Source organism: Schistocerca nitens, chromosome 1 (assembly GCF_023898315.1).
Source record: "Schistocerca nitens isolate TAMUIC-IGC-003100 chromosome 1, iqSchNite1.1, whole genome shotgun sequence".
NCBI classification, from domain to species: domain Eukaryota; kingdom Metazoa; phylum Arthropoda; class Insecta; order Orthoptera; family Acrididae; genus Schistocerca; species Schistocerca nitens.
Genome location: NC_064614.1, coordinates 175,703,346 through 175,721,301, shown reverse-complemented (window position 1 = coordinate 175,721,301; position 17,956 = coordinate 175,703,346). Strand labels below are relative to the sequence as shown.

General features: G+C 43.7%; 1 protein-coding gene across 2 annotated transcripts in view; it reads left to right on the top strand.

The window, feature by feature from the left end:
• LOC126244856 (ras-related and estrogen-regulated growth inhibitor-like) overlaps positions 1-17,956 on the top strand; it is a 619,627-nt gene that overhangs the window by 38,712 nt on the left and 562,959 nt on the right. For both annotated transcript variants that reach the window (XM_049948271.1, XM_049948270.1), the window contains exon 2: positions 6,299-6,416. In XM_049948271.1, coding sequence (XP_049804228.1) covers positions 6,356-6,416 — 61 coding nt within the window. In that variant the 5' untranslated portion in view covers positions 6,299-6,355. The remainder of the gene's footprint in view (positions 1-6,298; positions 6,417-17,956) is intronic.

Sequence of the window (17,956 nt, the reverse complement as noted above, 5' to 3'; positions counted from 1 at the left end):
GCGCTACGAGATGGCGCTGTCTTAGAGACGGACCAAATTCTGCTTCCGCCGATCCGCGTATTAACATGTAACGCAACCAAAGAGATTGTTGCTAACGTAGAACCTTTTCTCCTCGCGGATCACACTCGCGCAGTGATACCTGAACGCGCGAGGTATTATAACGAGTGTATAGACCTCCGATTAGTCAGTCTGCATTAGTCTGTACCAGTCTATAGTCAAGTTTCAGTCTGTACATAGCCATGAAGATAAGTGAATAGACACTTTGTCAAGTATCAGAGATATGTGAGAATAAGATTAACGTACCAAGACCAAAGGAACTTCAGATTGTCAATTGTAAATAGCATCCAGAATCAAGTTAAGTAAGGTTTATGATTGTTAAAGTTGGTCACCGTCAATCTGCTACTCTAAGCGTGCAAGTGGCATTTCTATCGTTTGACGTAACGGCAGAAGATAAACACGCCACGATAAGACCACGAGACATATTGCTGACACTCGCCTACTTCGTTAGAGCGACAAGTCAAATAATCTGATGGTGTGTGTACCGAAGGTCTTACAGTATCCTTTGAAAGCGCACGGTTGATTTCCTTCCCTATTCTTGGTACAATCCGAGTTTGTGCTACGTCTCTAATGACCTCGATGTTGGCAGGACGTTAAATCCAATCTTCCTTCCATCCTTCCTTCCCCACCAGTGCAAAATTAGCGGGAACGAAAGAAGCATGTCTGAAAATCTATTGAAGTTTCAGTAAAATTCTTCTGAGAGTGTAACAGCGCCATAAGTGAAAAAATTCCGACGTACTGGCTTTTACTGCAGGCAGCCCTGACTGACTATTTGTGGTTACCGTAACTTGTTTATGTACATCTATTGTTTGAAATGGGTAGGTTTCCTGCATGCTACGTGTGTTGTGTGACAGGAACCAGGGTGGAGGGATTGCAGATGCTTATTGCCGGAAATATTTGATGTTAAACTGTATTGTTTGCTATGGGAGAATCCGGCGTAAGGTGCTATCGTAACTTAGTGGCCGTTATCACATACGACGCGGTCACACGCCCTGCGGAATATTACTTGAAGGCCTCTTATGTACTGAGGTGCACAGGAAAACGACATTTGAAGAATCGTAATGATGAAATAAAGAGGTTAACCGAAGTCGTTACAGATGAGAGAGCACACCTAAGACTGACGTCAACTATATCAAAAACCCCAGGGAAATGATGCAGCGATAAAAAATGATGAACTAGTGGTGCTGAAAAAATGTAAACAAAATGAGAAAATCACACGCACAGAGGCACGTAGGGAGGGAGAGAACAATGTATGTGAGTCTCCCCACGGAAACCGGGTTCGGTGTAACTTCGCGCACTCTCAGAGTCCGAAAAGTGAGCACATCCAGTAGAGACGCGAGAAATCACCCCAAAAGTGTGTTATCCAAGTGTGCTATTCAGGTTAACGGTGTACACACCTTATTACAAAAACGTATCAGGCTGATCAATTAGTGATACGTACGGACACAGTACTTAGTGAATCCATTTGTTCTTAATACGCTCTCGAGGGGCCAGTTTCAAAGCTTTGATCACGATCAATCACATGTACTCAGCTACTTCATGTATCACACCCCGCAAACTGAAAACACTTTAGTGTTGGTGCGGCAATGTGAACAGACACGATAAGTAGCATTTACAATGACTTACATGTGTTTTAAGTGACACAATCTTATCAAAGTCAAATAGTTGGCATGATTTACTGTTTGAATTCTTAATATTGGAATTCTTAATACCAAATTAATATCAAATTTCGTGAGATAGCTTAATTGATGCTGATGTGTTGATCTGAACTCAGAGCGCAAAACTGAATATGACTTCTAGCGTAACGTATTATGAAGAACAAAAGAAGTCATAGGTGTCAAAACCTTATTGTTGTTGTTGTGGTCTTCAGTCCTGAGACTGGTTTGATGCAGCTCTCCATGCTACTCTATCCTGTGCAAGCTTCTTCATCTCCCAGTACCTACTGCAACCTACATCCTTCTGAATCTGCTTAGTGTATTGATCTCTTGGTCTCCCTCTACGATTTTTACCCTCCACGCTGCCCTCGAATGCTAAATTTGTGATCCCTTGATGCCTCAAAACATGTCCTACCAACTGATCCCTTCTTCTAGTCAAGTTGTGCCACAAACTTCTCTTCTCCCCAATCCTATTCAATACCTCCTCATTAGTTACGTGATCTACCCACCTTATCTCCAGCATTCTTCTGTAGCACCACATTTCGAAAGCTTCTATTCTCTTCTTGTCCAAACTGGTTATCGTCCATGTTTCACTTCCATACGTTGCTACACTCCATACAAATACTTTACCTTATTAAAGAAAAGAAAAAGAGAACACATATTTACTGTTCACATGTTTGTTAATAAAGCCTTCGAATTTTGAAGATAGCAATTTACAAAATGTTTATAACTGGAGATATCAGTGTAAAGTTATACTATATTACGTACCACACAATAAAGTATCAAGGAACGCTGCGGTCAATAGTAGTGGATGTCAATGGTAGGTGTGTTTAATTTGTGGTTCTTTAAATTCTTTATTATTTCCGTATGGCTACAAAATAATAACTTACATTTCATTTCTTTGTGTTATGTAGAATATCACAGATTGTCCGCTTCCATATTATTTTGCTATATTTAGAGTAAAAATATGTATGTTAACAGACTGTATATTATGTTTGAGAATCAGTAGCCTGCAAAAATAAGATCAGTAGTGCAGGTTACTTGTAAGGCAATAATCATTTTCTGCCAGTCAGATTCGATACTGAAAAATCCTATTAAGAATCTTCATTATTTTAAGAGCAATTTAGTGCAGATTCAAACCCAATAAGGATTTCGAAATTAATTACTTTTTGATTAAATATGACCCAGTTTTATCAGCCAGATATCCTGTTTTAGCAGGCAGTACGCCGCCGTTTCTCCTTTCGAGCACACTTTCGAGATGCCAAGGAACAACCATCGGCATAGATTCCCATGTCACCAGGCTAAGTTAGAATACTCAGGATGAAATTCTAGAATTTTACCGGGTGTGTTTTTTAAGTGTTAGATGTTACACGACGATCGGTTTAACAGATGATACTTCGATTCTTCATGGAGGAGAAAATCTTATTATATTCCAAATAAACACAAACTCTATTCCCTTATTTCTTTGTTCATTTATAACAACATGCAAATGGCATCGCACTCCACTGTAGATTCACGAAATTAGCGTGAAAAATAACAGACTGCATAAAAACTTTTTATGCGGACCACTGCGACCAGTAACTTTTTAAAATATTTGTTTATTCCCATAAACTAGTTTTCTAGAGTTTCAGGCTCATCCTCAGGGGGAGCATAAGTCACCTTCTATTTTCGTAGTGTGATGTTGGATTGTGGCTTGCGGCTGTATGGGTAGTATTGTAGTTAGTATCCATCTGACAACTTCCATTTTAATTGCGTATTGGCCATTGTTTAACAACTTTTCGCTGTAAATAAAAGTACTAATTGTAATCATAATTTCACCAGTATCTAGCATGTGCGGTGTAATTGATATACACCCCAGCAAATGTAATAGGAGCACTCAATAAAAGCCCGCTCTCTTCCATGGAAACTGTAACGGGAAAAGTGGTGCCGAAGGCATAAAATCTGACCTATGGAGCTACGGAACAAAGTCTAATTTCACATTGTTTCATATTCTGAGCGAATTTACGTCCCAATGGTGGGGATTTGTTTACGGTTTGCGCCGCCTTATCGTGGTATTCCATGGGCTCTAAAGGTACTCTCGAAGAACGCATTACTGCCAAGGACTACGTGACCAGGATGGCTGATCCGGTCGGTCCCATGGTACAGTATTCGTATCCCGATAGTGATACTGTGTTCCAAGAGGGCAAGACCTATTTTCACACAGCTCGCATCTCCTCAAACGGGCTTTTTGAGTGTGAGGATGAATTTTTGTACCTCCCCTGGCCACCAAAGTCACCAGGTGTAGATATTAACTAGCCTTTGTGGCGTACTTCGGAGAGAAGGGTGCATTATTGCTACCCATCTCCACTATTTTGGAGGAAAACGGTGTAAGGTTTACTGGAAAACTGTACAGGGTCTGTATTTATTCATTCCGAGAAAATTAGCAGCTGTTTCGAATGCCAATTGTTGTCCTACACCATATTATGCATCTTAATGTATTTCCAGTGTTTCCATATTTTTATCCTCTCCTATAATTCTGCGCTGTGCCGACATGTGAATAGAAGGTAAGTGAGGTCTCAGGGGTGGAAACGAACCATAATATTTACCTTTATTTATGTTTTATGCTTACGATATCTCTTCCCCACTGGGATCTGAATTTTAATTGATTTAAGAAGTCTGTGCATGGTGACTTGATATCAAGGTAAGCTCTGGATATACACCGAAGAGCCAAAGAAACTGGCACACCTGCCTGATATCCCGCGAACACGCAGAAGTGCCGCAACACGACGTGGCATGGACTCGACGTGTCTGAAGTAGTGCTGGAGCGAACTGACACCACGATTCCTGCAGGCTGTCCATAAGTCAGTGAGAGTACGAGGGGCTCGAGATCTCTTCTGAACAGCAGGTTGGAAGGCATTCCAGGTATGCTCGGTAATGTCTGGAGAGTTTGGAGGCCAAGGAAATGTTTAAACTCAGGAGGGTTTTATTGCAGCCACTCTGTAGCAATTCCGAACGTGTGAGGTGTTTATTGTCCTGCTGGAATTGCCTAAGTCCATCACACTGCACAATCGTCATGAGTGGATGGAGGTGAGCAGATAGGCTGCTTACGTACGTGTCACCGGTCAGAGTCGTATCTAGACGTATCAGGGGTCCCATATCACTCCAACAACACATGACCCACACCATTACAGAGCCTCCACTAGCTTGAACAGTCTCCTGCTGACATGCAGGGTTCATGGACTCATAAGGTTGTCTCCATAACCGTACACGTCCATCCGCTCGATACAATTTGAAGCGAGATTCGTCTACCAGTCTACATGTTTCCAGTCAAATGGTTCAAATGGTTCAAATGGCTCTGAGCACTATGGGACTTAACAGCTGTGGTCATCAGTCCCCTAGAACTTAGAACTACTTAAACCTAACTAACCTAAGGACATCACACACATCCATGCCCGAGGCAGGATTCGAACCTGCGACCGTAGCAGTCGCGCGGTTCTGGACTGCGCGCCTAGAACCGCGAGACCACCGCGGCCGGCCATGTTTCCAGTCATCAACAGTTCAATGTCAGTGTTGACGGGCCCAGCGAGGAGTAAAGCTTTGTGTCGTGCAGTCATCAACGGTACACGAATGGGCCATCGGCTCCGAAAGCCCATATCGATTATATTTCGTTGAATGGTTCGCACACTGACACTTGTTGATGGTCCAGCATCGAAATCTGCAAGAATTTGCGGAAGGGTTGCACTTCTGTCACGTAGAACGATTCTCTTCAGTCGTCGTTGGTCTCGATCTTACAGCTCTTTTTCTGGCCGCAGCGAAGTCGGAGATTTGATGTTTTACCAGATTCCCGATATTGACGGTACGCTCGTAAATGGTTGTACAGGAAAATTTCCACGTCATCGCTACCTTGGCGATGCTGTGTCCCATCGCTCGTGCGCCTACAATGTCACCACGTTAAAACCCACTGAAATCCTGATAACATACCATTGTAGAAGCAGTAACCGATCCAACAACTGCGCCAGACACTTGTCGTCTTATATAGGCGTTGCCGACCGCAGCGCCGTATTCTGCCTATTTACATATCTCTGTATTTGAATACGTATTCCCATACGAATTTCTTTGGTGCTTCAGTGTAGTAGCTTCCCATGTAACCTACAGTTTAGTCACACAAATGCCCACGTCGAAGTTATTGAATGCAGATTAATATATTTATTCTTTCGACAGCATACCTTCGCAGACTGTGTCCATAACAAATTTACTGCTTTGTTTGTCCCAGTGACTGCTCCTTGACAGAAATAATGAAAATATTCTGACTGTACAGCCTTAAAGAGTACATGACAGCCTTCATGATTGCCACTGTTTGCACTGTGTAAGAGGTTGTTGATTGTTGTTGTCTTTGATCCCTTACCTCAGGTTCCTCCGTCAGAGTTCACGGCCAGACTGTGCTGGTCAAAGGTAAGGACCGAAGCAATTACATTAAGACTAACAACGGCTGTTAGCCGAGACGCCTCATCCGGATAATCCTCCGTACCGGAGAGGCGTTACCCTGTAGAGTCGGAGACGGGCCGTTGCATTAACATCAACGTGTGTGTGCGTGGTGTGTGCCGCAGGCGGTGCCCGTGTGGTGATGCGAGGAGGCTCTGGGTAACCGAGCGAGTCGGCGCGCCATGACCAACCTCAACCGCATCCGGGTCGTGGTGCTGGGCAGCGCGAGAGTCGGCAAGTCCGGTGAGTACTGCAGCCTGCTGCCTAAACAGCGTCACCTACTGAGCGACGCCGTAAGCTCCTGCTCGATTCCATTCTTCTCGCCGTACGTACCTCATCAATGTGGGCACAAAGTGCACTCTTTCTCTATTATATAAAATGCCCCATGTTTGCGAGTATCCAAATATGTAACACAGATGGCCGTATCTTTTGACTGCGTTGACTTAAGGGGCTCCGAAAAGGCTCAAAATCATGAAAAGTTCAATTTTTACTTTTTTGCGTTTTCTGAATCTTCTAATAGATATATAATTTATTCAATTCCGAAGACTACAACTATTTTTAAATTTTTTTTTGAAATGTGTTCTACATGGGCGTGACCCACTGTGTCGCTGTTAAACTGCTGTCAAATGGTGTTATTATTAACGTCCGTGTTCATCAGGTATATTTTAGTGATGTGAGATAAAGTATGTGTTGTGGCTAACCTGTGATGGTTCAATATATATCGCTGGTGTGATTGTCGATTGTTTCATGTTTATTTACTCTGGCGTTATCTCGAAAATATTCGTAATTAATTCTGTTTCTTGAGTCTCTGTTTTGTTGAAGTATAATAATGAGTAAAAGTAAAGTTATTAGAAATCCTCTGAAGGCTTTTAAGAAAAGGAGAAATATTGGAAAGCCAAAGGTATTTAGAGATATGGGAATGAAGATAGGTTCTAACATGGTACGAGCGATGCTTGCTTTAGACAAGGAACGCCTTCGGGCTGCAGACAGGGCTGTAAAGAGTCTACAAATACAAGCAAGAATAAACAGGAGGAGGAACAAGAGGAATCTGGAGAAGGAGTTTGCAGAGGATGAAGATAATCCATCCTATGGACCTGGAATGCACTAAAAAGTTAATCCAATCTTTGTCGCTAGATTCCCAAAACTTTTATTTTCTCATACTAATTACATGTTTTCTAAGGATCTTCCAAACATATTTGTTTCAAACTTTCAGTAAGTGTTACACAGTACCTTCTGCATAATTTAACACAGCCTTTTTCCAAAAAACTGTATATTTTTGAATATATAAATAAAAAATTGCAAAAAAATATTGTGAATTTTCATTACAATTGAAAAAAATCATCTTTAATAACTGAACTAAAATTTTGTAAAATCCCTGTGTTAAATTGTAGCCCATATTCCAATAAATAATCTGTCAAAAGTTCAACTTCCTACCTCAAATACTTTCTGAGGAAAGATGTAATTTATAAGCGTTATTTTAACATTGCAAGTATAGGGCGTTCCGCAGCCCCTTAAAAGCTTCAACTTTTTACAACGCCGAGGGACTGTACGTCTTTGTATGTGACATAAATTTCAACTTGACACAACTACCTTCTCGTAAGGAGGAGGGTTATTGACAGTCGGAAAGACAGACGGACAGTCAGACAGAAGGACGCACAACAAAGAGGTCCTATAAGGGTTCCGTTTTACCGATTGCGGCAAGGAGCCCGAAAAACACTGGAAAAAATTCGCTCTTTCTCAAATACTGGAGGGAAAGAAGATTGAGTTTAACGTCCCGTTGACATCGACGTCATCGGAGCACAAGCCCGCACTGTATGAAAGATGGGGAAGGAAATCAACAGTGCCCTTTCAAAGAAACCATCCCGGCCTTTGCCTGGAGCGATTTAGGGAAATCACGGAAACCTAAATCTGATGTGTATGTCCATATTTTCAGAGATGGTTGTGGGACTCTGTTGTTCGATCAGGATGTCAAATGAAACACCTATAAGCCATTAATTTTCCAAACTTATTTTACGCTTCTGGCCGTTAAAACTGCTACACCAAGAAGAAATGCTGATGATAAACGGGTATTCACTGGACAAATATATTATACTAGAACTGACATGTGATTACATTTTCACACAATTTGAGTGCATAGATCCTGAGAAATCAGTACCCAGAACAACCACCTCTGGCCGTAAAAACGGCCTTGACACGCCTGGGCATTGAGTCAAACAGAGCTTGGATGGCATGTACAGGTACAGCTGCCCATGCAGCTTCAACACGATACCACAGTTCATCAGGAGTAGTGACTGGCGTATTGTGACGAGCCAGTTGCTCGGCCACCATTGACCAGACGTTTTCCCTTGATGAGAGACCTGGAGAATGTGCTGGCCAGGGCAGCAGTCGAACGTTTTTTGTATCCAGAAAGGCCCGTACAGCAGCTGCAACATGCGGTCGTGCATTATTTTGCTGAAATGTAGGGTTTCGCAGGGATCGAATGAACGGTAGAGCCACGGGTCGTAACACATCTGACATGTAACGTCCACTGTTCAAAGTTCCGTCAATTCGAACAAGAGGTGACCGAGACGTGTAACCAATGACACCCCATACCATCACGCCGGGTGATACGCCAGTATGGCGATGACGAATACACGCTTCCAATGTGCGTTCACCGCGATGTCGCAAAACACGGATGCGACCATCATGATGCTGTAAACAGAACCTCGATTCATCCGAAAAAATTACGTTTTGCCATTCGTGCACCCAGGTTCGTCGTTGAGTACACCATTGCAGGCGCTCTGGTCTGTGATGCAGCATCAAGGATAACCGCAGCCACGGTCTCCGAGCTGATAGTCCATGCTGCTGCAAACGTCGCCGAGCTGTTCGTGCAGATGGTTGTTCGAATGGCTCTGAGCACTATGGGACTTATCATCTATGGTCAGCAGTCCCCTAGAACTTAGAACTACTTAAACCTAACTAACCTATGGACATCACACAACACCCAGTCATAACGAGGCAGAGAAAATCCCTGACCCGCCGGGAATCGAACCGGGGAACCCGGGCGCGGGAAGCGAGAACGCTACCGCACGACCACGAGCTGCGGACCCCAGATGGTTGTTGTCCCCATGTGTTGGCTCAGGGATCGAGACGTGGCTGCACGATCTGTTACAGCCATGCGGATAAGATGCCTGTCATCTCGAGTGTTAGTGATACGAGGCCGTTGGGATCCAGCACGGCGTTCCGTATTACCGTCCTGAACGCTCCGATTCCATATTCTGCTAACAGTCATTGGATCCCGGCCAACGCGAGGAGCAATGTCGCGATACGTTAAACCGCAATCGCGATTGGCTACAATCCGACCTGTATCAAAGCCGGAAATGCGATAGTACGCATTTCTCCTCCTTACACGAGGCATCACAACAACGTTTCAGCAGGCAACGCTGTTTGTGTATGAGAAATTGGTTGGTAACTTTCCTCATGTCAGCACGTTGTAGGTGTCGCCACCGGCGCCAACCTTGTGTGAATGCTCTGAAAAGATAATCATTTGCATATGACAGCATCTTCTTCCTGTCGGTTAAATTTCGCGTCTGTAGCAGGTCATCTTCGTGGTGTAGCAATTTTAATGGCCAGTAGTTTACTATTAGCAGTATTGCTGGGCCCTGTTTTGACCAGAACCGAGGTGTAATCTCGGTACATATCGATCAGGGGCCTGAAGATGGCGCAGTAAATCGCCGAAACTGGTAGCCAAATAAAATAAATGTCGAAGCTAGACGGCCGAAAGGTGTTTTATGTGACATCCTCAATCTGGATGGGTTTGAAACGTCGTCCTCCCGAAAGCGAGTCCAGTGTGCTAACCACTGAGTTACCGCGTATTTCAACTCAAATGTAATTTTCATACACCAAATAAAACTGTACATATCCACGATTCCGACGTGGTACAAAGTAACGTCAATTGTCACGCGACGTAACCAGAGTATGAGCTCAAAGTCAGGGTCATTTGTTGTGAAAATGATAGGAGTAGTGGCAGCAGGTATCCTCCGCCGAACAGCGTGCGGTCGCTATTTAGACATGGACGTAATTCACGTGGGTAAACCGGCCGTATTCCCCCGACGTGGCAGGTGGGAGCACCGGAAGACGGCCAGGTCCCCGGGAGCGGCTGCCCCGGGAGGCGGTGTTGACAGTGGCGCGGGTAAACGCAGCGGTGTGTGTGCGTGGTGGGCGCTGGGCGGCTGGCCCTACCGGATGCTGGCCGGCCGGTAACAGGAGAGCGCGCGCCCGGCTCCGGTTACGCCGAGAACCGATACCCGCCGCGTCTCGCCGGGCCGTCCGCTCGCCGCTCGTCACCGCCTGCCACTGTGCCGGCTGCCTTCCGCACACCGCTGTGCTGCGCGAAAAACAACGCCCCCCTCCCCACTCACTCTGCGGACCTCAAGGAGGTGTATAGGCGACATGTAGTACAAGGGGCCACTCTGTCGCTGTTGTTGTTAGCAGGAGGGTTCAGACACAATGTTGGGTCCATCTTCATCTACATCTACATCCATACTCTGCAAGCCACCTGACGATGTGTGGCGGAGAGTACCTTGAGTACCTCTATCGGTTCTCCCTTCTATTCCAGTCTCGTATTGTTCGTTAAAAGAAGGATTGTCGGTATGCCTCTGTGTGGGCTCTAATCTCTCTGATTTTATCCTCATGGTCTCTTCGCGAGATATACGTAGGAGGGAGCAATATACTGCTTGACTCTTCGGTGAAGGTATGTTCTCGAAACTTTAACAAAAGCCCGTACCGAGCTACTGAGCGTCTCTCCTGCAGAGTCTTCCACTGGAGTTTATCTATCATCTTCGTAACGCTTTCGCGATTACTAAATGATCCTGTAACGAAGCGCGCTGCTCTCCGTTGGATCTTCTCTCTCTCTCTCTCTCTTCTATCAACCCTATATGGTACGGATCCCACACTGCTGAGCAGTATTCAAGCAGTGGGCGAACAAGGGTACTGTAACCTACTTGCTTTGTTTTCGGATTGCATTTCCTTAGCATTCTTCCAATGAATCTGTCTGGCATCTGCTTTACCGACGATCAACTTTATATGATCATTCCATTTAAATCACTCCTAATGCGTACTCACAGATAATTTATGGAATTAACTGCTTCCAGTTGCTCACCTGCTATATTGTAGCTAAATGATATGGGATCTTTCTTTCTATGTATTCGCAGCACATTACACTTGTCTACATTGAGATTCAATTGCCATTCCCTGCACCATGCGTCAATTCGCTGCAGATCCTCCTGCATTTCAGTAGTTTTCCATTGTTACAAACTCTCGATATACCACAGCGTCATCCGCAAAAAGCCTCAGTGAATTTCCGATGTCATCCACAAGTTCATTTATGTATATTGTGAATAGCAACGGTCCTACGACACTCCCCTGCGGCACACCTGAAATCACTCTTACTTCGGAAGACTTCTCTCCATTGAGAATGACATGCTGCGTTCTGTTATCTAGGAACTCTTCAATCCAATCACACAATTGGTCTGATAGTCCATATGCTTCCTGGCAACTCCGTCGAAGACAGAGCAAAATGGCTCTGAGCACTATGGGACTCAACATCTGAGGTCATCAGTCCTCTAGACTTAGAACTACTAAAACCTAACTAACCTAAGGACATCACACACATCCATGCCCGAGGCAGGATTCGAACCTGCGACCGTAGCGGTCGCGCGGTTCCAGACTGTAGCGCCTAGAACCGCTCGGCCACCCCGGCCAGCCATGACAGAGGAGGACGTACCCATCATCAGAAAAAAAACTCCACTCTTAACGGCAGAGTCTTTCAGCTCTTACCCAGGTTCTTTGTGAGTGTTTTCTTGATCATTTATTTTATCTCGCGACACAAGAGTGCCTTACACGTAGTAAATATATGCTCAAGTTCTCAGCTTTTGATACGTGGTGGAAACCTAAACTTCAGGATCTTCCAGATGGTGGTGGTGGTAGAACGCGTAGGGCCCGCGGCAGTGATGTTCATCGTCGAAACTTCTCAGTCCTGTGCTTAGATTTTATGAGTTCAAACTTAATGTAAATTGAGGGAGGTCACTGCTATCTTCAGTGCGAATGCACAGATACGTCCAACCTACTGCGTATATTCAAATATTCAAACTTTATATTGGTGATCATTGCGTTTTTCAGGGACTTAATAAGACTAAAATACTAAACTTTAGCCGCTCGGAGTGGCCGCGCGGTCTGGGGCGCCATGTCACGGATTGCATGACCCCTCCGGCCGGAGGTTCGAGTCCTCTCTCTGGCATGGGTGTTTGTGTTGTTCTTAGTTTAAGTTAGTTTCAGTAGTGTGTAAGTCTAGGGAGCGATGGCCTCAGCAGTTTGGTCCCTTAGGAATTCACACACATTTGAACAGTTTGAACTGAACATTAAGGAGCATTCATGTGATTCACCTAGTTTTTAGGACAAGAAAACAGCAATGGTTTAACGGCTAACCTAAGAGGGATGCTAGAGGCGCCCAAGTGCAAGACATGTATATATTTCTTTTCAATATTAGCAGCGAAAATTGTTACGGATTAAAGTGTTCGAGGGGAAAGGTAGGAAGATAAGTTGCTTGAGTTGACAAAATCTGTAACCGGCCCTTCACGCAGCATATATACGCTACATCAGCAGTCAAGTAAGTTTTCTGTCCTAGTAATAAAACGTTTTCAGCATTTCCTTTGATGCATTTTATTTATGAGCCTGACAGACAAAAAAAGTAAAGATATTTATGTACTTCAAAGTACAATCAGAATTTTTTTCGTAATTCTGATATTTTTATGGAATTTTAAAAAAAGGAGAATGTTCCCTTTTTGCATTTAGTGTACTGTACAAACGTTGTACCCGTGTATTCTGGCAACCTACATCTGAAACGACTTTTACGTGTTATTACCGTTGTCTGAGGTTTGTGCAGGTAATGGAACTTCCTTGCTGTTCGGAGGGCTCAACATTTCATGTAGTGGAGTGCTTCAACTTTGGAAGTGCATGATCTTTGTGATCACAGTTACTCCTCCTCTTTCACTCTCTCCGTCCTCTTAGATTCTGTCTTGTGGATATAAAAGTATAGGTCGTTTCCGAATGTAAATTCAAGCTGCATCAAAAAGAAAAAAAAATTAGCGCTGTTTTTCTGTGATGAAATACACACTTATTCGATAGCGCAGGAGATGCTGCCAAATTACAGCGTATTCTAAATACATTACAATTCAAAATTAGTCAAAGCAAAAATCAAATTACCTTTATTTCTCGATGGCATTGAAAGTGAAATGAGCGTATGTCATCGTTGGCCGGGAGGGTCCATTCGGGTAAGTTCGCCGCCAAGTGCAAATCTTATATCTGTCGACGCCACCCTGGGCGACTTGAAGGATGAAATGATGATGAGAACAACACAACACCCACTCCCCGAGCGGGAAAAATCTCCAACCCGTCTGGGAATCAAAACCCGGGCCCGCTTGGATGGAAGGCGAACACGTTACCACCCAGCTAAGCAGGGGCACCGTTGATGACATTAAAACACTGCGATGAGCTGCCACCACATTCTGAGAGCATACAGAAACGAGGAAAAGTTATGCGCAGTGAGGACGTGCTGTAAGATGTACGCTGTCATAGAAGCGATGTACTGGCGGAAGTAAAGGTGTGAGGACGGGTCGTGAGTCTTACCTTGGTAGCTCAGATGGTAGAGCACTTGCCCGAGAAGGCACAGGTCCCGAATTAGTCTCGGTCCGACACACAGTTTTAATCTACCACGAAGTTTCATCTTTGTTACTTCTTGACACAGAAAATAATAAAAGTTCGATCTACCTCGTATGCTACATAATGACTGAGGATGGTAAAGAGAAGAAATTCCACCACGCAATTGCTAAAGCTATTTATTGTTAAGGAAGTTTGCTTTATTTATTTATTTTATCTTTTCATTATCCACCCCCAAAGGTAGAGCTGGCTATTCTAGTACTTACACATTGTGGAGTCTTTCCAGCTAAAACGCAGGCGAGCTGAGACTAGGGTAGAGAGTCTCAGCTGTGTGTATTTGGGAGAGGATTTGCAGTTCCAGAAGAAGGAACGAAGATGTAATGTCCCGTCGATGACGAGGCCATTAGAGACGATCGTGTACCGGCCTTTGGGTTAAAACCAAGGGAAACTTCTTGAAAATTTTGTCTAGAAGCATGGGTTCGGGAACATCAATACTTTAAATTTTTTGCAGTATATCATAGAGCGAACAGCTTCGTGTACGCGCAAGCATCTTTTTCTTTATTCGTGTACAATGTATAGTGTGTGCAGATTTGCTCTACTATCACTTTTCAAGGTAAAAAATTAATTCGTGGATATAGAACTAGTGTACATACACCAGTGCCAATCTTCATGCAATAAATACTTGCGGAACAAGAAGGGAAAACCGACCCTATGAAGAAAAAGATTTGAACTAGACTTTCATTCCTTCTCAGCACAGTGCGCTGTAACTGCGTCAGGTAAGATATTCCCTTATTTCTCATCTGGGAAACTTCGTCAGACTGCTCAAAAAAGTCGACGAGTTGATTCATATATTAAAAAATGTAATTATGACCTGCACGAAATTAGTTCAGGAAAGTACGAAGTGTTTTAAAATACGGTATGTTATCCCTTCGTACGTGGAACAAGAAATTTTTTTTTACATTACTAATTCATGGGGAGGGCAGACTGATCAGACATTTTATGATCAAATCTTTGTAGAGGGCAGAAAACCTGACACTTTCATCGTAAAAATTATCCGACCCAAAAATTACGCAATGTTGCCAACCCGGTAACGTTTATTTTTACAGGCAGGAAAAAATTTGCACGAAAAATAATGCAAAATGCTCCCGACTTGCTAAAGAGTAATAGAGTAATCGTTTCGAGGGAATATTCCATAAAACTACATTGTCTGTATCAACTTACTAAAGCAGCTTTCACGGCGAAGACCAAATACGAGTTGTTCACATCAAAGTTGACAGAAGAAATAACAATCTTTTTCGATTAAAATTTTCTGTTTTCCGGGATCGCTTCTGAAAAATCCGTGTGCCTAGAAGGCAGCAGCTTTCATCAGGTGAGGGTTCTACGAATTTTTGTTTTGGATGTTTCTACGACAAATACCATCAGTAATTTATCACGGTATAAGTGTATATTTTTTTATTTTTATAATTATATATTTTATGTTTTTGGTTTGGGGTGGCTTTAAATACTATGGCTAGAATGAGACTTTTAATTACCTTATACCGCGATAACACTCGTACGGACATCGGCTGCCCCGAAATACGTACGATATAATATTTTTTAACACAGCACGCGACTCACCGCCTTCTAATAAATAGTTTGCGTGAGCGCTGCTATTTATAAAAGAAAATATGCGTATTATTACGCAAACTGTAATTGTTAATATGGGTCTCAGTGGCTACTGGTTATTTATGTACCAAATTACATAAAGATTAACTGAGATATTGCGGAATGTAATGATTTTCAATATTTCTTGTTCATTATTTGCAAGGCAAAACTGGAGAGAATCTCGTGTGCCGTTAGGCGGCCAAAATGAAACATACTGAACTCATTCAGTGCTGTGAATTTTGGTAACTGAAATTAATTTTAACTATTAAATTAATGAAAGATCAAAATTGAGAAGTCTCTCGCATTTACATTTAATATTATGACTTGAGATTTTAATTAAATGATACAATCAGCGTAATGGCCGACTAAATCCTGCTAGGGGAGATGAACTCCGTGCACTACGATGTTCTGTAAAAATTTTGTAAACTATAATTAAAGGTTGCAATCGTGAGAGGTGACATCTAAGACAATAATACACACTTTCTAATAACAATTTTCTATTATATTTTTTCAAAAATACAGATAAAACTCACGTTGACTATCAGTTAGAACTACAATAGTGGCCTACCGCTAGACGAAACAGAACAGGAGAGAGAGTTCAGTCAAAGCATTGTCTCTGATCTTCATGGCCTATGTTACACAGATATTATGCAAAAAAAAAGTGTTTTGTTAATTACATCGATATTTGTGTTTTGGTAATAATAACTTACGTTCTTTACTATTTGTTATACATCGCGCACACGTAGACAGTCTTGAAATAATTTATAATTCACACGTCTCATAACAAAAACTTCCGTTCCCTTTTTTCCAAATGACCATTTATAAGACGTACCGTCACAAATTCTGTGCTTGTACAGCAAGGGACGCAAGCGATAGCGAGTCAGCCGGTTCTGTAATCTATTTTGTACAACAAGAAATAGGTTCAAATGGCTCTGAGCACTATGGGACTCAACAGCTGAGGTCATCAGTCCCCTAGAACTTAGAACTGCTTAAACCTAACTAACCTAAGGACATCACACACATCCATGCCCAAGGCAGGATTCCAACCTGCGTCCGTAGCGGTCGCGCGGTTCCAGATTGTAGCGCTTAGAACCGCTCGGCCACTCCGGCCGGCCAAGAAATAGACATTTGAGGAAAGTTTGCTGTAATGACTGACTTATTAATGATCTACTGCTGCAAAAATGGCTATTTTTAATCATTTTAATAATATAATAATATTCTGTAGGATGAAATTTAAAAACACGTTCCGGTTTTGAATCTGTACGGCTAGCGTGTTAGACGTGGACTTTGGCCACTGCTCTACGCTCGCTCGCTTGGTTGTAAAATGAATAATGTTACAGGTATAGCAGATACCCGTAAGACTTAAATATCGATTTTCTCGGAAACTGGCAGTCGTTGCATGAAAAGCCAGGTATGCAAAAGGCTCCCCTGCAACATCCCTAAGATTCATCATAATCCGTGATTAACAAGTCAGATGCTTCCCTTGTCGTCTCCGTCAATATACTCACAACCACACAGACCACTTTTCTGACCATGACCGACACTTGCATCATATTGAGGACATCGTCGTGGTCAAATAGGAAAGTGCAGCAAGCAAACTTAGCCACCATCAGCTTTTATGTTGAAACATGCATTTATCGCAGTGTTTCCATATTTTCGTCCACCACGTGTCTCCTTCGATACCACCTGTCATAGCGCTGAATCGACAGTCTACGCTGGGGAAGTTAGGGCAGCCGGGAAGTAGAGCGGAGGCGGAATTGAAGGTACGGGAAGTGTCGGCGGCGACCGCTGTCGTTCAGTCGGCCCCTGGTGGGGGCAGCGGAAGGCGCATGCGTGTACACAGCAGACGAGGGTGGAATAACCTCACGTAATGGGCCGGCGTAGCGCCGCGCTGGGTCAGTGGACCACTGGCCGGGCGGAGAAAGCAAGCGCCAATGCGGGGGGATTACTGCACTGGCCCTGGCAGTCAGTGCTGGTGGGTTGGTGCCGACACGCCTGAACAATGCCCACACCACCGTTCCGCGGCTGCAAATTGCCGGCCTCCGACGTCGAATCTTGCCCAAACTGTTATGAACGAAATTCCCAAATCACTGCCGCACAGGCGTTCGCGCAGTATTTTGTTGTTTTGCATCTGAGTGCCAGCTCTCTCGCTCCGAGATGGAGCTGATCATCCGGCACCGGATGCGGCTGTACGGTCTGAAAGCACGCTGGCCAGTTTCCAGTCTGGCGTGTCCCCGAGCACTACCCGCTAGGTACAGCGGCAATTTCCTCTCGAAAGAAATACCGTTTAAAATGGTTATGTTAGGGTTTTCATATCCTGCCGCCATTAAGGTCATTGTAAGTGGTTGTTTTTTTGGGGATTATTAAAGCTAAGTGTAAGCACTTCGCTTCTTACCAGGTCATTAAGCGTTAACCCCTTTATCAGCAGCAGAAGTGGGATAACC